This window comes from Gossypium raimondii, chromosome 11 (assembly GCF_025698545.1).
Source record: "Gossypium raimondii isolate GPD5lz chromosome 11, ASM2569854v1, whole genome shotgun sequence".
NCBI classification, from domain to species: domain Eukaryota; kingdom Viridiplantae; phylum Streptophyta; class Magnoliopsida; order Malvales; family Malvaceae; genus Gossypium; species Gossypium raimondii.
In genome coordinates, this window is record NC_068575.1 from 59,888,712 (window position 1) to 59,913,342 (window position 24,631).

The window sequence follows — 24,631 nt, forward strand, 5'->3', positions numbered from 1 at the left end:
GGCCTTGCCATGCCAGCCTCCCTCATCTTTGTTTTCTGCTTTATGTTAAAGTTAAGTACTGCATGATTCCTGGGAATAAGTTACTGAAGCTATTCGTACACGGGATTAGTTCCCCGCTTAGGACCACATTAGCCAGTGGATGAGTATCGGATCAAAGATGGATCTGAATTAACGTTTTAATTAATTACTCACAACATACGATCCCAACTGTCCAGATTTAAGGCTCCAAATTTGGAAAATATAAATTGATGAAGTGGATGGAACAAGCAATGGATTATTATACATACATATATATATTATAAATATATATGTGAGAGAAATGATACATCATTTTAGTCTTGTTGATACAAAGAGTCGGGGTGGAGAAGATTATAGCGGAGATTGAAAGTCAGTCCATCCTAATAGGTGGGGAGCCGTACAATTTTGGAGGTAAGAGGGTTAGTGGAGTGAGCACAGACTAGTAGTCGGAGGAAGGATTAAGAGAGAAGAAAGTTGGAAAGGAAGGGTAGTGTGCGTCTCTCTCAAGGATGAGAGGGGGTTAAAATGGGGCACGTGGCAGTCTCTCATTGGCTAACTGGTCCCTTCAAGGGTTCTAGTTAGGTAGGCGATGTAACACTACTCAGGTTGTAAGGTGTGCAAGTGACAAGTGATGACTGTCTCGTTGGAGTAACTTGCCCATCAGAGATAGCGGCTCCTGTGTTCCCTAAGCTTTGACAGAATAGTGCCCCTGGCGGAGGTAACTACCCTAGTGGTGAAGGTCATCATGTATAACAAGTCCGTATTTCAGCTATCCCCGTATCAGAGGAGAAGCAGCGATCACAAATCATACTAACAAATGCATTTGGATCTGAATTTTGAATCAAAGCCTTAGACTTGCCTTGGATCTATAAGAGCTTTTACGTATCCAAAATTACTACAATTACAAACCTGGAGGTCTCAAATCTCAATCTAGAATGAAACCTCTTGACTTTGAGAACTGAAGTTCATAATATTATTTATCTTCTATATATATGTACACCCTCATCATATTGTATTCATGCACTACCACTCTGTTTGCACCGATCATTTACAGGAAGAGCAGGACACGGCACAGCAAGGTATATATATGTATATAATAGCCGCCAATTACTATATAACTACATCAAAACCTTAAAAAAAGGGGTTGATTCAGCACAATGTTCATATGATCCCTGTATGTAGACACTACTCAAAGAGACAGGAGTACGCAAACAGTCGAATTTAATGAACTAAATCAGATTACACACAAGCCCCGGCAAGTAAACAATGTTATAAATCAAATATAAACAACTCTTCTCTACTCGTATTGTTTAGTTTAGTTTACAATAAAAACATTACAGATCCCTTCTACACAATGGACAAGAACCATGACTAAGCAGCCACTTATCTATGCACGGCTGGTGGAACATGTGATGGCACTGTGGCAAGTTCCTCACTGTTTCTCCAAGCTGAAAGTCCTGCATGATATAACACATAAAAGACAATCAAATAAGCTCTTTATCAATGGCATCTAGTTCTGAGAATAGGGTTAAGTGGAAACTAGACCTGAAGGCAAACTGAGCATGAAACTTTCTCCCCAGAAGCATTCACATTGTTACCGTTTGTGATTATCATCTTCGGGATTTTTTCAACCAAATGTCTGGCCAATCCTTTAGCACTACCGGTGTCGAAGATGTTGTGGACCTCCGCGAATGTTGTTGCAGGCTCAGCAGCACCCATCTAGTGAACGAAAACCGAAATCTTAAGCATATTGCCCCTTTAATGGAAGCTCAGAAAAACTAGTATCATCTTGCAGTGAATATATAATATATATCACCTGACTCTGGACTGCACTCAGCATAGCCGGACCGATTCGTTCACGAACAAGTCTCCCACTTAGAAGGCTTACAATCACATCAATCTGCATAATAGAATGGTTTCCATTTATCATAAGAACTAGCAAGTAGCAACTAAAGCTGTAATACTGAACAAAACTGCTCACCAAGTAGAGCAAACATCCGATCCCGGATTCATCGGATTGCCAAAGGAGGAGAGAAGATTCGAAGACTTCAATCGAGAAAACTGCTCCAGATATTGCCCCAACCGCAGCCCCTCTAACGAACCCACTCTCCGTCTCTTGTCCTATCAATGCCCCCGTCATGGCCCCTAACAATGTTCCCACTGCACAAACAAATGTCATCAATCTCCATCTTCACCATACTTAGAGCGAAAAAATGGTTACCTTCAGGCATTAAAGTGTTCCACATGTTAAATTCTATGAAATCAAACAGCATAATTGGATTTATTCTCTATATAATAAAAACGACGAAATTATATAACTTACCATAAAATTATGAATGGGAAAGCAAAATTTAAAAGAAATAATGATAAAAAAGAGAGGAACTATCGTATTCATTCAAGCTATAACAACAGGGAAAATTCAATTTATTGCAAAACCAATATGAATAAGTAACGAATCAAATCCAAAAGCTTTTGAAGAAACAATGAAACAGAAAGAGAGAAAAGAAACCAACCCAACGCAAAGAAGAAGGTTAAGATGGCAGAGAAAATGTTCCCAATAATGGCAGAAAGGGCGGAATTGCAAAATTCTTTAACCTTTTCAATGAAATTCCCTAACAAAGAAATTGAAGACATAGAAACACGAGATGGGTATCCGTAATAATCCATTTTTTCCCTTTATTTGACGTTGTTAAGTGTTGAAATCAGAGAATTGGAATCAGAAAGTTTATGGTGATATAAAGAAGAAACTTTCTATATATATATCTATATATATATATAAAGACAGAGATGAGACGCGGTATATACTTAGTAGTGCTTTCAGGGATGAAAAGAGAGGACGTAAACAAATTCTGTCTGCAATTTCTTTGATGCAACCCTATTTCTTTCTCTATGAAAACAATGTTGTGATGGATGAAAAATCTTTCTTTATTATTATTTATTAGAAATCATGTTGATAGTCAAAAAGACAGGAGAGAGATAGGAAGCTTCTTTTTTGGCTTTCAGTTGCAGACAATGTTGCATGGACTGTGAGACGTAGGATGATGGATGGATGACTCGTCTTCTATAAAAGAAAAAGGCCAAATTTTCCTCAATGTTTATTTTTTGGGGCTCATTGATTGGCTGGCTACTTTTCTTTGGGTGTGTTCGGCAAGGGCTGCACATTTAAGACTTTTTCCTTTAATCTAACCAATTGGAACCAACCACTCATTGCATTTACCACAACTACTTGACGTTTGGACATGGAATGTACGGATCGTAATATTTTCTTCGTCAAATAGTACTCAATACGCATCGAAACGAATCTATTTGTGTCGTCACGTCCCCCAGCATCATGTTTACAAGTTGGTGTTATGGTCTTCACTCATTTCGATATCATTTGATAATTGCTATCCCTCCAATATCAAACTAGGCAAGGAATTTGATACAACAAAACAATCCTTCAACATATCTACCCCCAGTTGAATTAATGTTGCAAATAAAATAATATTAAATTTAAAAAAATAAATTAGTTGACCGAGTCTCAGCTCAGTTGGTAATGGAATTGTTTTCGGTGTAGATTAACGCAGGGGCGAAGCCAGAACAATTTTTTAGGGGGCCAAATGCAATTTTAATTTTTTATAGTTTGTATCTTTATAATTTTTAAAGGATTAACTCGAATTTTTATAATTTTAGTGGGGGGCCAAAGTATAATTTTACTTTTACTAATTTAAAATTTTAAAAAAAAATTAGAGGGTCTAAATGACAATTTTTCATTTGAGGGAGGTCGGGCCCATGCCAGCTCTCCTAGAATCGCCTCTAGATTGACGTCGGTTCCAGCGTGCTAAAGCACATTTATTCTTCTGTTTAAGAGTTGACGAGTGATATAAATAGTTCAAAGAATTATTTAAAAAAATTAAAGTCGCGTTTAACTTTTATTTTTTTATCTATTAACCATTTTATTTTTTCTATAAATACATTAAAAATAATAGTTATTAACTGAAATTATTGAACCTAAATTAATAATTTTAAAATGTACATATATTTATATGAATGTAATTGAAATACTTTGTATGTATACATAATATAGAATTTATTTTTTCACCAATTTAATATATAAGTTATTATGAAACTAAAAATTTAAAAATATTTAAATGCATATATAATTTATCAAGAAATTAAAACTAGACTATAATTAAATATATGTATGTATGTGCGTGAAAAATATTTGAAAACATCGAAAACTTGAAAGAATGTACTGAAACAATATGGTATCAGTACGTATTAGTACTGAGATAAAAATAATACATCCACTGGTATGATATTGACTACCTTGTTATGTCTCGAGCTGCGAATGAAAGCCCGTGACAAAGGCACATAGAATGTCTGATAGATGTCAATTGATTAAATGATACTCTTTTGACCCATTTGAACTGGCCCGATTCGTAAAACATACGGAGAAACCCATCTACTTAAGGCCTTGGTGGCTTAGTGGAACTCTCTAGTAAAATTAAAGTTACCATGATGAATATTGTAATCCCTAAAGGATAAGATTGTATAGAATTTAAATATCTTAACACTCTAATTTTGTAGATAGACGTTAATCTCAGCCATCGACTTAACTCAATCTGTATCGTTAGATGTAAAGGAGCTCAACTATAAATAAAGTTCTCATTTCATTTGTAATCACTTCATTTAAAGAATACATTTGAATATATTTACTCAAACATCTTGTGTGCATTATTTTCTTGTGGCTTTTTATTTCTTTTGTGCTCATTTATTTTTCAATTTAAAACTAATCATCACGACATTTTATTAAAATAAAAATAAAAGGATTGAGTTGTTGAAATCCTAAATTGATATTAACAAAATTTCAAATCAACAAAAATCTTCCGCCTAAACCAATAATCTAATTTACCTCAAATAAAAATATTTAATATACTTCAATTGACAAAAATAAACTACATAGATAATTACCGAATTTTTTTTTTTTAAATCATTTTAGGCACCCAAAAAAATTGTGAAATGAACATTCACGTTACAAAAATTTATTCATTTTAGTCACTCCCATTAAAATTGCAAATAGAAATCTTACATGACATTCAAACTAATTTTTTTAAATTTCCACCTTGGATATTAATCTCCACCTCATTATATTGCATTCAAAATTTTTATTTTCATTTTACTCACTAAAATGCCATCTGCTTTAACCAAACAATTTGCAGCATTTGGGTAGTCTTCAGTTGCAAATCTAACCAAATAAAATACCCCCTAAAGTCTTGATTAGAGAAATTAAGCTGGGATTTCATCTTAATCTCGCCAATGTTAAAAATGTGGTGTAAAAAATCTTACAAAAGTTTTGTTGGGGAGGCTTAAACAGGGGCCTAGTGATGCCGATGCCTTCACATGCCCACCATAGTGGTGGCTCCCCCTGCCCCCAAACCCAAAGCCACAAGTCGAAGCCCTCATCATTCCAACATTCCACTCTATAGCCTTGCTAGAAAGATAGAGCTGAAGGAATCTCCATGTGTTTCCCCTTTTTTTATTTCTATTTTTCATTGCTGCAAAAGGTTCAACATTCAAGATGTTCCCTAAACGTTAGAGTTTAGGGTTTTTTATTGACTAAAATGAAAATAAATCATTTGAATGCAAAACAATGAGGTGGAAAATAAAAAAAATAATTAGAATATCAGGTAAAATTCTCATTTACAATTTTAACAAAAGAAACCAAAAACCAACAATCTTTGTAACATGAATACTTATTTTGCATTTTCCTTTTATGCCCAAAATGTTTTTTTTTTGAAAGTTTTACTATTTATTTGTTTATCGAAAAAAAAAAACACTCTGAATCCCAACAGACCAACGTACATGATATGTTGAGCTGAGACATGATCCAAAATTATTTGCAATCAGCTTCCTCCTATTCATTTGAGGTGGACTTAATTTGTTTATAAGGTTGAATTACACCACAGGTCAGTTAATTATGGGTTTTTTTTTTTGTCATTTAATTATGAATTTTTAAAATTTATCACTCAACTATAATTTTTTTATTTTGGTCACCTAACTAATTGAGATTATTATTTTGGTCCATTTCCTTTAATTGCACCAACAAGAGGTTGATATAGTAGTTGAAAAATAGGTATAATAACAAATTTAGCCATTAACTTTTACATATTACATTGGTTTTGTCATAATTTTAAAAATTAACCCTTAAAATTTACAAATGGTCTTAATTTGATCCTAATTCTAAAAATTCAAAGAAATATATAAAAATACATAATTATTTTCAAAAATATAATAATAAAATTTAAAAATATATAAAAATAAAATAATATCGTTGACAATAAATAATAATATAATTTTTAAAAATATATAATAACACATAAATATTTTAAAAAGTATAATAATAAATTATTTAATAAAAAATTATATTAATATTTTAAAATAAAATTTAAATTTTAAAATTTAAAAAATAATTAAATACTGACATGTCATCCACATGTTTGCCATGTCATCAAAGTTAAAAAGTGAATTTTTTCATCCTTTTGAAGTGATTTGATAAAAAAGTTTAAGAGCTAAAAGAGGCAAAATAATAAATAAAAGGTTAAAATAATTTTTTATAAAATTGGAGGACCAAATAAGTTATTATGCTTTTTATTTTTGCTTTAATTAATTTTATACATATATTTATAAAAACTATATTGTTTTATATTCTTTGATCAATGTTCTTGTAATTAGGTTTTTTGTAATATTTTTATTTTTATTATTTGAGGTTTTCGATTAACATACCTCTATTTAAAGTAAAATTTAATAATAAATTTTTTTAAGAATCTAATCGAAACCAAATTAAATAACATCAATCTAATTCGTACTATATTATCAATTTATGATGTTTTAATATATGAATTAAATATATTTAATTATTAATTAAATAAAAATAAAATTAATTGGAATGCAAATCGAATCGACAGAATTTTGGTTTCATTTAGAATTTGGTGGAGGATATACATCAGACTTGGGTTGCGAGCAGTGGGCAACTAAGTCAAATCGGCTAAATTAGGATTGTCTTGTTTAAAGGAAAAAGCCACTTTGAAAACAACAAAACTGGGCTCCACAATATAATGCGGGAGCTGGATAAATTCAATGGTGGGAGAGCAAAACCCGTATAGAGATGACACGTGCAAACATGAAAGATGATAAAGATTGGGAGAGAGAAAAGTAGAATTAATTAAAATAAAATAAAAGTGTATTTAATGTATCCAATGATTAAAAGTCATAAAAAAGAAACTTAAATGATAGAATTGTTGATAGTTTTTTTATTTGTCCAAATGAAACTTAGTTTAAATTTAAAAGAGTTTGAGTGATAATATTAAGTTAGAAAAATCAGCTTAAGATATGAATCAGCTTTAAGGTTGAATATTTAAGGTTCGAGCTTGACCCAACTTTTTTAAAATTTATAATGTTTTATATTATGTTATTTTTATAGATCGTATAATTATAGTAAAGAAAATTAAATTTAATATATAGATTAAAAATGTTAAGATGACTATATATAAAATTATAAAATATTAAATTAAAATAACATAAACATATATTTAAATTTTTAAAAGCAATATATGTAAGCTTAAAATGAGTTTGAGTTATTTATAAATATGAGCAAAATTTTAAAACCACATTTCGAGTTAACTTTAGGTAAGTATAAAGTATGTTACTATAATGCCTATGCCCTACCCATAAACATGAACGAAACCTAATATATATTTTTTCTAATTAATTCGAGAAATGGATGTGACCGAGGCAAAGTTAGAAAATCATTTTAGATGTAAAATAAATAAAAAATTTAAAGTATAATTTTATCTTTGTATTAATTTATATTTTTTAAAAATTTTGAAATATTAATAATTTTTTGCTCTTAACTTTCCCTTTTAATATATAGAATTTTATTAGTGTTCTAGTAATTTTGTTATTTTATTTAACATTTAAACAATAAAAAGTTACCTATGAGTTTTTGAGTGTATCTAATGACAAATGAAGAGAATTCGTAAAATCTTAATTTTGTTTTTCAACTTTATAAAAATTGAAACATTAGTATTTTAACTTTATTTTTTTATAAAAAAAATATGATTATCTTATTTTATGAAAATTAGAAAATTAGATAAGTTATTGATAAACACATGGACTTAAATAATTGTTTTTATAACAAAATAAGTCTGCTACCCTAGCACGCAACTGTCTGCTCTCTCTAGCATGTTTTTAGGTTTTTTGTTTTAGTCTCCTGTTTTGTTCGACGGCGGTCGTCTCTTAAGTCTTCTTTTTTCTTTTAGAAAATTGATACCCACGTTTGGGATTTCTACCTGCATTCATGGAAACTGAATTTGCTGGATTAACACTTAATAAAGAAGAATAAGAAGTTTTACAAGTACAATTAGAGCCGAATACGGAAAGGGAGACGGGGACTTTTTGACTGGTGGGGTGTTTCCTAACAACTAGCATTATTCACTTCCCAGCAATGAGAAGTACTATGGTGAATTTATGGCATCCTGTTCGGGGTGTTCAAATCTGGGATATGGGGGAGAAAAGGTTTTTGTTTCAATTTTTTCATGTTATGGGATATGGAAAGGGTTTTGAAGGGGTCACCATGGACTTTTAACAACCACTTGTTGGTGTTATACAAGCTGCAATGGGGGGAGGATCCATTAAAAGTTCTTTAATTTTGACACATTTTTGGGTACAAATTCATGATGTTCCTATCGGTTTTTTCTTTGAAAACTTGGCAATGCAATTGGGTAATTTCATAGGGGAATTTATGGAGTATGACGGTTCGAATCTGGGGAAAGAAAATCGAAACTTTTGACAAATCTATATAATGATGAGGGGATTCCTTGGTTTGTATGTGGAGATTGTAATGAAATTATGTATGGCTTTGAGAAAAAAAGAAGGCTACTTAGAGATGAAAGAAGAATGAAAACTTTTCGAAATGTGTTGGAAGATTGTCACCTGATGGATGTGGGGTATTCTAGTAATTGGTTCATATGGGAGAGAGACAATTTGCCGGAAACAAACATTCAAGAACGATTGGATAGAGGAGTGGCAAACGAGAAATGGATGACCATGTTTCGTGAGGTAACAATTCAACATGTTGTGCATTTTTTATCCGATCATTGTCCTCTTCTAATTAATACGAAAAGGGAAGACAAATGACTGAGTGGTAAGATATGGTTGCAAGTTTGAAGCTTGATGGGTTATGAAAGACTTGTAACAACCCGATTTTGGGTCTAGTCGGAACAGTGGTTTCGAGACCACAAATTTGATGAGAAAAATTATTTTAATATTATTTTTTGTATTTACAGCATGTGATTATATATGTGTGAAAGTTACGTAAATAAATTTTACTATTTGAATGCTTAATTCGGTAAAAAGGACTAAATCGCGTAAAGCGTAAAAGTTGTGTTCTTGTAATAGCCCAAATTTGGGCCTAGTCGAAACAGTGGTTTCGGGACCACAAATGTAATATTTTGAAAATTTCTACAGTAAGATATTATCCTTGGTATAGTAAAATAAGAAAATAAAGTAACAGAAAGGGAAATTTTGAGTTATGTCAATATTGAGAAGTTTATTATGACATATTAATGCAAGGAAGGATTAAATCGCAAAAGTGAGAAAAGTATTGTTGCCCAAGAGTAAATACTCAAAATTTGAGGGGTTAAAGTGTAAATATGAAAAAGTTGAAGGACCAAAGGTGTAAATATTTTAAGGGTGGAATGATCTAGAATCTAAGGAAAATGGATGAATTAGGACCAAATTGAATAAGATAAGAATTGTGAGGGACTAAATCGTAATTTTACCAAATTAAGTGTGACTCAATGATGGAATTTTAAAAGATTATGAAGGGCAAAATGGTCAATTAGAAGAGAGAGAAATCTAGAAGGCAATGATGATGTTGGTGATATTTTAGATACTAAATAAATAAATATTAGTTTATTAATATTTTAATATGATTTTTAAATGATATTTTATTAATTTATTATTATTCTATTTAGTATATATATATGGAAGGAAAGATGAGGAATTATCATCTTCTTCCCCATGCAACCAACGTATGAAGAGGAAAGAAAGAAAGAAACTTTCTTTTCTTTACAATTTGGTCATTTTACCAAAAATTCACCATTATCACTTAGAAATCAAAAGAATTTCTATATCCATCAAGAGAGAAAGATAACAAGGAGACTATGGAGAGCTAGAATATCAAGTTAGATTCAAGAAATAGAAGCTGGAGGAGAGAGAAAATCAAGTTAAAGATTGAAATCAATTGAGCAAGGTAAGAACATCAAGATTTCAATATATTTTTGAGTTTGATACTATTGAAAATGTATGAAATTGATGTTAATGTAGAGTTTTATTACATAAGGTTTTATGTTCTTGGTATGTTAGTGAAGAGAAAATAAGAGAAAGTGATGAGAAATAGTGTAGAGAAAGAAAATAAGAGTGTTATAAACTTAGTAATCAATATTTTGCACTAAAACAGTTTGGACAGCAGCAATAGGTTAACTTTCAAAAAACACCAAACATTGTGGCAATTGAATTAGAAGATGAATAAAATATGAAATTAAATATTATTGAGTCTAGTTTCTCATAGAATAAACGGTGTAAGCAATAGAATTGCAAATCATGAGATATAATAAATTTTGTGAGACAGTGTCAGAATGATTTCGGGTTCCCCTGTTCTGACTTTAGAAAATCATCAAAAATTGAAGAAAAGTAATTATGAGTTATAATATATAGGATTAGAATAATTAATGAATCTATTTTCAAATGAAATAAACGGGAACATCATCCAAATTCTGTACAATTAGATAATTCATTTTTAGTGAAGAGTGGTCGGAACTGTCAGACAGCAAAATAGGGGAAACTTTAAAGAATAAACTGTACTATTTGGTTAAACCAAAAATTCTTAAAATTTTATGGCAAGAAGATATGTGAGTCTAGTTTCGGGGAAAATTAATGGATCTTAATTTGGATTTCTGTAGCTCAAGATATAAATGATTTAGTGACTATGACTCAAATGGACAGCTTTGAATAAATTTACAAGAAAATAGTGAAATTATAGATAATGTTACTTATAAGCATGTTATGTAAATTAAGGATGTGGAATGGAGAGGAGGAGGAGGAAAATAAATTTATGAATATTATGCTAGCATGGATTTGCATTTCAAATGGTTAAATTGCATGATTTGGGCTCGAGGACTAAATTGAATAAAAGTAAAACTTTAGGGGCAATTTTGGAAAAGTGTCAAAATTACCAAATTGCATGAAATGAGTTGTTTTATTAAATGAAAAATTAATTTAGATTAAGATAGGGTAGAAAATCGAGAAAATGGAAAATTACCAAAATGCCCTTGTATCTTGGTATTTCTGCAAATTAGCCTGGTAAGTTCATATGGCTGAAATTTAATGATTAAATGTTAATTCATGAATTATATAATGTATGATGAAATATATATATATATATATATATATTTATTGATGAAATGAGAATAAAATAAAAATGCGAAAACTGATAAACGATGGAATATGAATTATACTTATATTTGTGCATTATTGGTCATGGTTTAAACTCATGTGTGAAAATAAAGTTTCATAGTATGTGTGTATGGTATATTCAATATATGATTTGGCATGAAATAATGTCATGAATGGTTTATGAATTAACACATGTTGGTAAGCCTGATATATGAATAAATGATCAAATTCAGCGGAACGCCGGATTTGAGTACTTCTGATCAAGTGATAAAGTGATAAGTGGTAGCATTAGCTACACTTATCTGATCAAGTGAGAAAGTGATAAGTGGTAACATTAGCTACACTTATCTGATCAAGTGAGAAAGTGATAAGTGGTAGCATTAGCTATACTTATCTGATCAAGTGATAAAGTGATAAGTGGTAGCCTTAGATACACTTATCTGATCAAGTGACAAAGTGATAAGTGGTAGTTTTAGCTACACTTATCTGATCAAGTGACAAAGTGATAAGTGGTAGTTTTAGCTACACTTATCTGATCAAGTGACAAAGTGATAAGTGGTAGTCTAGCTACACTTAACTGATCAAGGACAAGTGATAAGTGATCATAAGTAAGACCATAGTTATACTATGGCAAAGTGGAAGTGAATTACTCAAATTTTCGTAACCGTTCCCTAATTTGTTTAAGGATTGTAAGTGACAAATGGGCCCAAAAGAATTAAAGCAAATGGATAAGTGGTAGTGTATTTATACCAGGATGATGTTGTTATTTAAGCTAAAGTGATATCTTTATTGCAAAATTGAGAATTACATAAATGTGTTAATGAATGGTATAATCGATAAACGTTGAGTTAAATGGTAAATACGTATTAGTGTTAAACTTAGTGACATTGAATTGTACGTGAATTAAATGGAAATTGCTAGTGATATGATCTAAATTGTGAGCATGAGAAATTGCGAATTGAATGAAATGGAAATAAAGCATTGAATTGCATGAATATGTATCGGGTCTCGTAGACTCTATTTATTAAGATTATAATATTTTGAGGATATATTGTGAAGAGTTATAAAAGCATGTTAATACTTTTGAAAGTTTTAATGATGAAATTTTATAACTCGGTTAAATATGTTTACAAGTGTATGTATTCTGGTATTGCCTCGTACCCTATTCCGATGTTGGACACGGGTAAGGGGTGTTACAGTTCTATAAGCTAAAAGTGTCTAATAGCTATACAACATTAAAGTTTAAGTCCTTATATGATAATTAGACCATAAATGGTGATAGTGGGATGTGTTGGTTTGGAATTTTTGAAATTAGTAATATTTTATAATGTTATAAAGGTAAAATAATTAATAATGATAAAATAACATAAGAATTATATGTCCATCTTCTTCACAAAAACACTTCAATCGATTCTGACATGGAGAAACCATAGCTAGGGTTCAGTCATGCTTATTTTGCTTGATTGGTAAGATATTTTGTCCCATTTTTAATTATTTCTATGTTTTTGAGATCGTTGCTTTGTGCTCTAGCTAGCCCATGCCCTAATTTTTGAATTGGTTGATGAATTTGTGAGTTTCCATTGATGATAGCTTGATGTTTTTGAATGTTGATGATGGAAAATGAATAATTGTTGATAGATTAATATGTTTTGTAAAGTGATTTTTGACAAAAATGTCAAATAGGGATTCAATTGTGAAATATGCAAATTGAGTGGTTGAAATGTGAAATAATGAAACTTTTGGGCTGCTAGGGGCACTATAGTAATTCGGCTAAGCTTAGGTTATATTGAATTGTGTGAATTTTGTGTATTTGTAAAATAAGAATTAAATTGAATAAATGTGAAACTTTAGGGGCTAAAGTGCAAAAATGTCTAAATAGGTATTTTTGGATGAAATTGAATGAATAGGTGATTAAATGAGTTAAATTTGAATTCATATAGATCAAGAAAGAAATAAATCAGATTTAGATCGGGAGAAATCGAAAGTTGACGAGTAGTTGATCCGATCCATCCGTTTTCGTATGAGGTAAGTTCATAAGTAAATAAATATTTTTGAATTTAAATGTATATGTTTTATACACTGCCGAATTTGATTTGTATATAGATATACTATACATTGCCGAATTTGAATTGTTTATAGATATACATTACCGAATTTGAATTGTTTATAGATATACATTGCCGAATTTGATTTGTATATGGTTATACATTGCCGAATTTGATTTATATATGGATATACATTGCCGAATTTGATTTGTATATGGATATACATTGCCAAATTAATTTGTATGTAGATATACATTGCCGAATTTGATTCGTATATGGATATATATTGTCGAATTGATTTGAGCATTGGATGACTGGTTTCGTGCATGAATTGATTTAATTACGAAGTTGAAAGCTCCGAATGAACCTTAGTAAATGTATTGGATATTGATGTCATGATATTAGGACTTCCGAGGTGTGATTTCGTGTAATACCATAACTAGGCTATTGGCATCGATTTGTGATTTTGTGTAAGACCATAGCTGGGCTATTGGCATCGATTTGAGATTTCGTGTAAGACCATAGCTGGGCTATTAGCATCAATTTGAGATTTCGTGTTAGACCATAGCTGGGCTATTGGTATCGATACGAGATTTTCATGTAAGACCATGTCTGGGACATGACATTGGTACGATACATTATGTACGAGTTTTCCTAAGTACACTTAGTGTTCCAAGTGGTTCAACGGGTAATCCAAAGATTATGTCAAAGAAAAGACAAGGTATGATCATGTTGAAAGGATACAAGTATGTACGAAAAATTCATGAGTAATGAACTCGATGTATATTGGACATTTTGGCAATAATGTAAATGAGTAAGTCATACTTATGAGAATGATCTTGTGATGACCTTGTGATTATAGGTCTATACTTATGAGGTATAAATATGTGGTAATTTTGATTGATGAATGTGTGAGGCTTTTAGGCCAAATTAAATTGAGACATGATATGTTTAAGTCTTTGTTGTTGATATATAGGTGAAATTGGTCAATGAATGGCATGTGAATATATGATAATGATTAGCTATTGGAATGACTAGTTATGGATATGCTTTGGTGTTATGTGTGTCGAAATAAATGTTAATACAAAGAAATCATGAAAGATTAAAATTTGCAATAAAATAGTTTTGAACAGTAACAATTGTATAACTTTGAAAACTCACAAAAAAATTGTGGAAATCGCATTAGAGGTTGAATAAGACATTAAATTAAATTTTATTGAGTCTAGTTTCACATAGAAGAAACGATGTAAGCAAAAGAATCTCATATTATGAGATATTAGAATTTTTGTGAGATAAGGTCAGAATAATTTCGGAATCTCCTGTTCTGACTTTGGAAAATCATTAAAAATTGTATAAAAATAATTATGGGTTAGAATTTATATGATTAGAATTATTAATGAGTCTATTTTTCAAGAGAAATAAACAGAAACATCATTCGAATTCCGTACTAAGAGATAATTAATTTTTAGAGAAGAAAGGTCGGAACTGTCAGACAGCAGAACAGAGACGACTTTGAAGAATTAACTGTACTTATTGGCAAAACCAAAAAAATTTAAAATTTTATGATAAGAATATATGTGAGTCTAGTTTCAGCAAAATCAAGCGGATCTTAATTTTGAGTTCTGTAGCACAAGATATAAATAATTTAGTGACTATGACTTGAGTAGATAGCTTAATGTGAACATGAGTAAATAGTGGAACTATGTGCAATTATGATTGTATTATCTTGAGAACATATTGTGAGGATTGGTAAAAGCATGTTAACAAATTATTTATTATTTACATACCAACTTACTAAGCTATATAACTTACCCACTTTCTTTCTTTAAACCTCTCTTGGGTCATAAATAATACGAATCAAAGCTTTTGGGAGTGGCTTATATAGGTTTTCAAGAGGGGTTCTTGTAAACAGTGCCGACTTTTTTGCTATGCTTTATGGTCAATCTGGAGTTCAAGGAATCAGCTAGTACATGAGGGAAAGAACACGATGGGAAGGGAATTATCACAGAGAATACATATGTATATGGCAGAATTATATGGTTTGGGAGAAAGGAAGACTACTTCAAATGAGGATAGAAGCCATAGAGAACGAGAAGGGAGCACGAGGGTGACGATTCAGTTTGATGCAGCTTTTGACAAAAAAATTCCAAATCGGCTTCGGGTCTGTGGTTTAGGGTCTGATGGGCGAGATTCTAGCATCGAAGACAGCCCTACATAACGACGTTTCCTATCTGTTTGCGGCAGAGGCATATGCAGGTTTATAGGCCATTAAGTTAGGAATCTCAATGGGTATCCTCTCAGTAACAATCATGGGGGATTCGCGAACAGTCATCAAGAAATGCCAAACAGCAAAGCCAGATAAATCAGTTATTGGGGTGATTATTAGGGATTTTCAAAGCAAAAAATCTCGTTTTCAAGAAATTATTTTTTAGTTTATTCATAGATTAGAAAATGTTTGTGCCTATAAACTTGCACAAGAAGCTTTAGAAAAGGGAGAAGAATCGCACCTGATGAGAGTAGTTTCGGATCACAATTGATCTACTCCGGAAGGACGATGGTCGAGGAACCCCGATTGAGGAGGCTTCGTGGAGAAATAAAAGCAAAACATATAGCAGATAAGGAAAATATCTTGGAAATGGCTATCGTCTGAACAAATGGAACAAGTGATGTAAAGAGACGATAGAGTTATGGTGTCCAGCTGTTGCGGTTAACTGGGTTAGATATTTGGTTTCCTTTTTATTTATTGCTTTGTCTTTTGCTTTGGTGTTTTTTAGGGGTGTTCACTGATAACAAAATTGCGAGGCCCGATTTTACATTTAGGATTGATTTGTTTTAGTAGGCCTAAGCCCAGCTTTTGGGAAACAGCTTATGTTTTTCTATAATATAATTTTAATAAATATCCAGCCGATTTTATTCAAAAAAGAATAATTATTTTTATTAATTTATTGTATACAATTTGTTAAATTATTGATTTTGTTAATTCTTTACATAAAATAATTGAGTTATTGATTTTAGGAGTTTTAATACAAATTTTAACAAATTTCAAATTTCGGAAATGATTACAAAATTATGATAAATTAAAATAAATGAATTATCTTTAAATAATGCATATATTAAATTATGTGATTATAATAATCTTTAACACTGTTTGAATAGTGAAGGATAGGAAATAAAACAATATTTTAATAATAATAATAAATAAAGATCCCTTGAATTTTATATTTTAATAATAATAAGTGTTATTAGAAATGATTGAAATTTATAAAATATATATTTTATAAAAATAATTATTGAACCAAATCGATTTTTCTTTTTCAGCATTATGTAAAGATCGCATTCATAGGACACGTGACAGCATCAGTAACCACCAGCTGGACAGATATCTATTTCTCGACAAAATATTTTTGTAAGCATTATGATTTGTGAAGGCAAAAAGACAATACAGACACAGTAGAAGCAGAGAGGTTCGCCACAGAAACGCAAAAAAGCAAACCCACAAAAAAAGAAAAAGTCGCTTTCAGCTGGAACTTTTCGAGTAATGGCATCGGCAGCACCATTATTAAATGGCCTGTATCAGTTATCAAATTATCAAGCCACTCTACTCGAGCAAAAATGGCAATTCCGATCCCCAGTCGGCAACTGTTCATCAACGGCGATTGGGCTGAGCCTTTGCTCAAGAAACGCATCCCTATTATTAACCCTACTACTGAAGAAATCATCGGTTTCTTTTTCATTTTCCTGTTACTTTTCCTTTAGTCTTTATAAAAATTGTGGTTTTCTTCTTAATTCTTCTTCTTCTTCTTCAGGTGATATTCCGGCGGCGACTGCTGAAGATGTGGATGTTGCGGTGCAGGCTGCTCGGAGCGCACTTACTCGGAACAAAGGTAAAGATTGGGCCTTTGCTTCGGGTGCTGTCCGTGCTAAGTATTTGCGTGCCATTGCTGCTAAGGTAATTGCTATTTTAAGTCTTCCTTTGCTTTCTTAGTTGTTATTATAGTTAATATACTACTTGATTTTGGTTTCAATGTTGAATTTAATACTGATTTTTAATTTCATTTTGGTACCTGAGTTTGGCCTCAATAGTCAAATTGATACCTGAGTTGAGTTTTTTCTTTTTCCAATTAAGCACCTGAATTTGGCTCCGATCTGGTACATGAGGTTCTTTTTTTTCAAAATTAACCATGCTTTTTTTTAACTAAAGCACATATAAGAACATTAATGATTTTTTTTATTACTAAAAAACATATATAAATATTCATTGGATCACTTGATGTTATTTGGTCTGAGTGCCAAATTGAACATTGGAGCCAAATTTAGGTATCAAATTGGAAAAAGAACTGAGGTACCAAATTAAGCATTGAAGTCAAAGTCAGCTACAGAGTGTTATGTTAACCTTTGTTATATTTGATTTTGCTTTTATTTATTTATTTTTGGAAGAACTTGATGAATTGTTATTTAGCTATGCTGTTCGCTACCAGAGATCATATCGCTAAAAATTACCGTTGTACAATTAATCACAATCTTCTAAAATATGAGATAAAATCCATGGTTTTTAAGTGGTGAACTCTTAGGTAATTCTTCAACTTTTACTGTTTAGCCCTTTAGTTAGTTGCTTTTTATCTTTTTTGGAGGAATTTTGCTATAGAATGTAAAGCAATAGCAACAAGAAGAATTATAACTTAATTGGAATGGTTAAACAATATAAAAGTAACATCATTCAATCATACAATGGTCGTGATTACTAATGAAAAATTGGGATTTTTTTTCCCTTGGAAAGCTGGTTATTTGAAAAAGAGCGCTCAAATGAAGTGTTACTTCACTACTTGCCACTGTTTACTAGTGTAAATAATTGAAATAATGAGCCTGATTTATCTGAATAATGGTCCACAATTTTGAAATATCACTTCTGCAATAAAGCCTAATGTGCGAACTTGAGCCCAGATATATCTGTGTAACTTAGCAAAAATTGTAAATTGCACCCTTTTCCTACGATTTTCTTTTTAATATCTCAGGCTTATCCTTCCTACAAAACAATCTGTTTGCTTTCATGAAATTTATGAATATGCTATTGGGATTATGGTCTGACTGAAATCTGTTTCCTTTTCTTTAACTAAAAGTTCCTTCTTGTTAGATTCATTACTTTAGTGGACTGAAAGAATGGCTTCAGATATGCCAGGTGTAATTGATTCAAGTGTAACCATTCTTGGTTCAACTGATGAAGAACTTGCGTTGTTCTTTAAAGCAGAATATCAAACAGAGTTTACTTTTAACCATGATACTTGTATGTTTATTAGCTTTTGCAATTGTTATGCTTTGTTGATGGAAATGACTGCAACCTTTTTAATGTCATGACCTATATTCAATGTTTTTTTTTTTTCAATAATGCAGATAAAGGAGAGAAAACCAGTACTTGCGAAACTTGAAACAGTTGATTGTGGGAAACCACTTAGTGAATCTGAAGCAGATATGGTATGCCTGAAATGAATTTGCAAAGGTTATGTTACTATTTTTTTGTTGGATTTTGACCTTTTCTTTTTGTGAGTTTTAGGATGATGTCGTCGGATGCTTTGAGTACTATGCAGACCTTGCTGAAGGTTTAGATGCCAAGCAAAAGGCTCCTATCTCTCTTCCGATGAAGACATTTAAGAGCTATGTGATCAAGGAACCCATTGGGGTTGTTGCGTTGATCGTCCCATGGTACTTCCAGTCTGTTGCGGTTGTTATTTTCACTTCTGTTTTTTGTCTTAATAAATTTGCTGCTTACTTGGCCTCACTGCATCTGTTTCCCTGATGAACAATCCTTGAGTATTGCTCTTCTCCATTTCCCGATACTTAGTTGAGATATCTGGTTAACCTGGTTTCTTTGGTTTGCTTTTTGATTTGCTTAAGGCTAGTTCCATTTGCTATATAAATGAGTGAGTGGATGTGGTGGTCTTTAACTTCTATGTCTCTTATTAGTGGACCTAGTTAGTAAATAAATTCGCTTAATTGTTTCTCCTGATATTAAATTATAAACTTATTATGGATGCCAGAGGCTGCATGTTTTAAGCACAATACCTTCCTTAGTGTTTTTATTAAGATGATTTATGATGATTGTGGTCCTAAATCATCTGAGGCCATTTAAGGGCTTGCAATAGTTTGGTGCATTGTTTAGTGCATAAAATTTATGTGGACTCATTCAGTTTGATATTTAGTAACGGTGATCTTTATCCTTGGCAGACATGGTGCTCTATGGTTCAATGATTTTTGTCATCTCATTTTTAATGGTTATCCTGGTATTCAATAACTAAGAAATTTCTTTTGTTTTGAAGGAATTACCCACTTTTGATGGCTACATGGAAAGTTGCTCCAGCCTTGGCTGCTGGTTGTGCTGCAATACTGAAGCCTTCTGAGTTGGCATCTGCGTACGCTCTCCATTTACTTGCTTCAGTTTTCATGTTACTTTCTCATTTGTCTTAAATTATATACAGAAATTTTGGCTTGATTTTGCATTTGAGATTAATGTTGTCCTCTCATTTTTTTATCCCTTTTCCACTTCAGAACCTGTTTGGAGCTGGGAGAAGTGTGTAGGGAGGTTGATCTTCCTGCTGGTGTCCTCAACATTCTGCCCGGACTAGGCCCTGAAGCTGGTGCATCTTTGGCATCTCATCCCCATGTTGATAAGGTTAAATCAATATTGATCATTTTGTTCAATGATCCTTTCTCCAAGACTGAATTTCATTAGATGATTGGAAATTATTTCAATTCTAGTTGCTGATAATTTGTTGCTAACAGATTTCATTTACTGGAAGCACAGTCACAGCGGTTAAGATAATGACAGCTGCTGCTCAAAGGGTCAAGGTTTGTTGAAGTTCTAGCATATGATCACTGAGTTCTTTTTTATGATCCAGTGCGTAAAATCTTCTTTATTGTTTCTACGGCAGCCTGTTACCTTGGAGCTTGGTGGCAAAGGTCCAATAGTTGTGTTTGAGGATGTTGACATTGATAAGGGTTAGTGCCATGTGAATCACTTTTAAGCCTTCATGTTGCCTGTATATCTCTTCAGAATTGATTGTTCATATTTTACTCATATGAAACTGTCAATGCAGAAAAATAGTCTCTTTATTCAGTTTCTAATTTAGCCACCTGTGCTTGTAATAGCTGTTGAGTGGACCATATTCGGTTGCTTTTATACAAATGGCCAGATCTGCAGTGCAACATCACGCCTTATTGTGCATGTAAGTCCTGGACCCATTTTGTCCTTTTTAGTTAATAATACATATATTTTTTATTTCATATTACATGTGGCTTGAGGTTATGATACATATGAAAAAACTGTTTTAATATTACCTTGTTCACACTTGCCACAACTAAGAGGGGAACCAGTCCAGTCCTTTCATAAACTGATAAACTGGCTAGACTAGGCACGTTAGCAAGCATTACTTTTGGGTCCACTTTAGCAAGTACCTAATCCAGGAAACCAACCCTCGTAAGCATAAGTTCAAAAATTTCCAAACACCATTGGACAAGCATTACTATGTTATGGAAGTACTCCAAAGATATCGACAGCCTAGAGAAAACAGAAACCATCCCAACCTCATGGACTCTTCCATCCTTCCTTCCTCTTGTGGATGCAGTAGTTTGTGCATTATCTAGCTGTGAATAAGTATGAACAAATCTCTTTAGTGGCTCCATGTTTCATTGTTATTTTTACCTATCTGATAAGCTCCTAAAACAGGAGTTGTCATGGAAATTATTCTATTTCTCCTTCCTCATAACTTCATAACTCTTCTTGTATGGGAACATGGTTGGATGAAAATTATTGTTATTATGATTCAAGTCAAAGTCACACCTTAGATCCAAGAAGGGAACACTAAGATTCTGCTACCACGAGTTCTTGAACTAAGCCTGTAGCATGTCTTCGTCAGTTTTGTTATATATATATTTTTCTATTTCCAATTCATGACGAGGCAAAGCTTGTTATTTGTTTGGCAGGAAAGTATTGCAGCAGAATTTTTGGACAGGCTTGTGAAATGGAGTGAGAACATTAAAATTTCAGATCCCTTGGAAGAAGGTTGCAAGCTTGGCCCCATTGTTAGTAGAGGACAGGTATTATTTCATTATTTTAACTATATATTTATGTTGGATGAAAATTATTTTAACTGATGTAACTCAAAATATAACTGTTGGTAATATCTAAGGTTTCATATTTGGAAAAGAAATTTTCGAATTAATATTTGATTAAATTGCTGCAGTATGAGAAAGTAATGAATTTCATTTCGAATGCTAAGAGTGAGGGAGCAACTATTTTGTATGGTGGGAATCGTCCTAAGGTATAATTGTCTGCTTCTTAATTATTGGCATTATTCTCCTTTTAAAATCCTTAACCATTTCTTATTCATAAATGCTTGCCAGCATTTAAAGAAAGGATTCTTTGTTGAACCAACCATCATCACTGACGTAACAACCTCCATGCAAATATGGAGAGAAGAAGTTTTTGGACCTGTTCTTTGTGTCAAAACATTTACCACCGAAGAAGAAGCCATTGAATTGGCAAATGATACCCAGTAAGTTAACATATACAATCCAATGAGTTGATCCTTCCATATCGATAATGAGAATGGAGTGTGATTTAGTAATTTATTTTGTCCTTCCTCTATCCTTTTAACCAATTCTGACCTCCACTCCCCAGACTAGAAAAGCCGCTTACTGTTTTGATCACAGAATTCAACTAATTCCTTTCTAATATTTACTTAGTTATGGTTTGGGAGGTGCTGTGGTATCGAAGGATCGAGAAAGATGTGATCGTGTAAGCAAGGTAAGATCAATCCTTGAAGCGTCTTCCAAGCATGCAACCTAAGCATGCTGTAAGATTAAATACCTTTGCTTCTTTCATACAGCTTCTGCAGAATGGTGCTGTGTGGGTCAATTGTTCACAGCCATGCTTCTGCCAAGCTCCATTTGGAGGCACCAAATGGAGTGGCTTTGGGCGTGAACTAGGGGAATGGTATTTACCCAAACTTCAACTATTCTTTTCAGATAACTATTATCTCAACTACTTGGAATATCCTGTTTGTCAACACTCAAAACTCAGGGATTTAATATCTTCTTCCTCTTGCTATTTTTATGACTAATCGGATTAGTAGTACTGACTTACTTTTGGCTTTTTAAAAAAATTGTGGCAGGGGACTTGAAAGTTACTTGAGTGTAAAACAGGTAACAGAGTATGTCTCAGATGAACAATGGGGTTGGTACCAGCCTCCAAAGCAATGAAGTTCAACATGGAAATACAAATAATATTTACTGCTCTACCAAAAATAACGGTAAAAAAGTGTGCGGAGAGCCAATTTGTTTTCGAGTATGTATGTTTGTACGTATGTTATCCCGTCCCGTTGGAGGTATGTCTATGGATTTTAGTTTCACGTTTATATGTATGTTTGCATGTACGTAATCCCTTTGGGGGCTATGTCAATGGCATTGAGTCTCGTTTGTATGTATATTCTATATTACATTTTGGCTGACCTGTTTGGAATGCAAGTTACGAATGCATGTTACCTACTAGTTTTGTTTTGCTGGCTCATTGCGTGGGCCAATTTTAACCAAAGTGTCACCCGAGGCAGGCAGTTTGGGGTTCATTCTAAATCTTGCCGTACCTTGCTTCGATTCTGATAACATAGATAATCTATGTACCTAATGGAGATTACATTAATTTAAATTTCCACAGGATTATGTTGGTGGTTGTGACCAAATTGCAACCAAAAGAATCACTATTTTATTTTATTAGGGATTCGTTGTTATGTATGTGAACATGAAAGTGAATGTATTCTATTCTAATTTTATTGTATTGAAATTGGTGGAAGGTGTAGATATAAAATATAGTTGATACTCAGCAGTTAAGAAGTACCAACTACTTGATGCTTTGCTCTATGGTCTAATATATGTCTCCACAAATCTCGGTGCAATCGATAGGTAGTTTATAATTGTACCTCCCCAAAGTATTACAAAGAGAAATTATGCCATTCATCGTATTTATGAGGTATATTAAAAAATATTTAATACCAGTTGATGAGTTATTGTCGGTGTAAAGAACTTGAACTCTTAAAAAATTTAATAACAGAAAATATGCTTATAATGAATAAAAAAAATCTAGTTTTGTTTAAAGTTAGTATGGATCGAATTGTATTTTGTTTTTAATTAAAAAATTATCTATTGATTTTTATATTTTTATTAAAAAACTGTGTATTGAATCAAAGATTAAATTGATTATTATATTAAAATTTACATCTATTTTTATCAATAAAAGTTGTCCTTACGTATCAGGGTTGGTAACTTGATTATTTTATCAATTACATTTCAGTGATACTAAGAGATGCCTATGATATTTTTACATCTAATTTCCCATCTCGATGTGGTTCATTATTTTCAAAGAAAGCAGCTAGGCTAATGCTGTTGTTCAATATCAAATGCTTCCAAGTCTACGGTCTAAGAATAAGAGTTGGAGACTCGTTAATCCGCTTTAAATGAAGGGGCCAATTCTGAATGCATGCCAAGACTTTTGGTGTTATAAGCCGTTCTTTCCACATTTTTCTCAATTACACACATTTACTAATATCCATATTTTAAATATCTTTAGAAAAAAAGAGGGAATGATATATCATAGCTCTTGATTCTAATAGTTAATATATATATATGTATATCAAAAGAACAAGTGATGATTGTCTATACCCTGAAGTCAACTACTGATAAGTCTTATCTATGGTAAAGAATAGCTGATTCTTTGACACACTTTTAAAGTCTTTTTAGCTGCACTAAGGAATCATTTGGTAGGTTAGGTATCCATTGCTTCATACTTTCAGTGTACGCAAAATGCAAGTTGAAAAGACAATAGTCCCTCAGTCAACGTGTGATCATATCCTCTTCACTCATCAACAAAATTGCAGTAACAGTAACACCGTAATTCTATATTGAAAATTCATAAAATTTTAGAGTTACATGCGAAAAGTCTCCTGCATTAAAGAAAAGGGATATCTGTGAGTCAGCCTAATAATAGGAACCATTCATTCATTCATTGGCATTGGCGTTGGTCTTGCCCT

The 24,631-nt window shown here is 32.1% G+C and overlaps 2 protein-coding genes across 2 annotated transcripts; one reads left to right on the plus strand and one right to left on the minus strand.

Moving 5' to 3' along the window:
- Positions 1 to 1,222: 1,222 nt before the first annotated feature.
- On the minus strand, positions 1,223 to 2,968 carry LOC105802163 (NEP1-interacting protein 1). The gene is made up of 5 exons (XM_012633643.2): positions 2,532 to 2,968; positions 2,000 to 2,178; positions 1,835 to 1,918; positions 1,564 to 1,737; positions 1,223 to 1,475 (listed from the first exon to the last, which is right to left on the minus strand). The coding sequence occupies exons 1-5, from the start codon at positions 2,683 to 2,685 to the stop codon at positions 1,353 to 1,355; spliced, it is 714 nt and encodes a 237-aa protein (XP_012489097.1). The 5' UTR covers positions 2,686 to 2,968; the 3' UTR covers positions 1,223 to 1,352.
- A 14,146-nt stretch (positions 2,969 to 17,114) lies between these two features.
- Positions 17,115 to 23,099, plus strand: LOC105802159 (aminoaldehyde dehydrogenase 2, peroxisomal). The gene is made up of 15 exons (XM_012633631.2): positions 17,115 to 17,280; positions 17,366 to 17,508; positions 18,948 to 19,028; positions 19,108 to 19,256; positions 19,871 to 19,963; positions 20,100 to 20,223; positions 20,334 to 20,399; positions 20,483 to 20,549; positions 20,700 to 20,776; positions 21,534 to 21,647; positions 21,794 to 21,871; positions 21,954 to 22,105; positions 22,296 to 22,356; positions 22,439 to 22,545; positions 22,724 to 23,099. Exons 1-15 carry the CDS (start codon positions 17,172 to 17,174, stop codon positions 22,809 to 22,811), a joined length of 1,509 nt encoding a protein of 502 aa, XP_012489085.1. The 5' UTR covers positions 17,115 to 17,171; the 3' UTR covers positions 22,812 to 23,099.
- Positions 23,100 to 24,631: the final 1,532 nt, after the last annotated feature.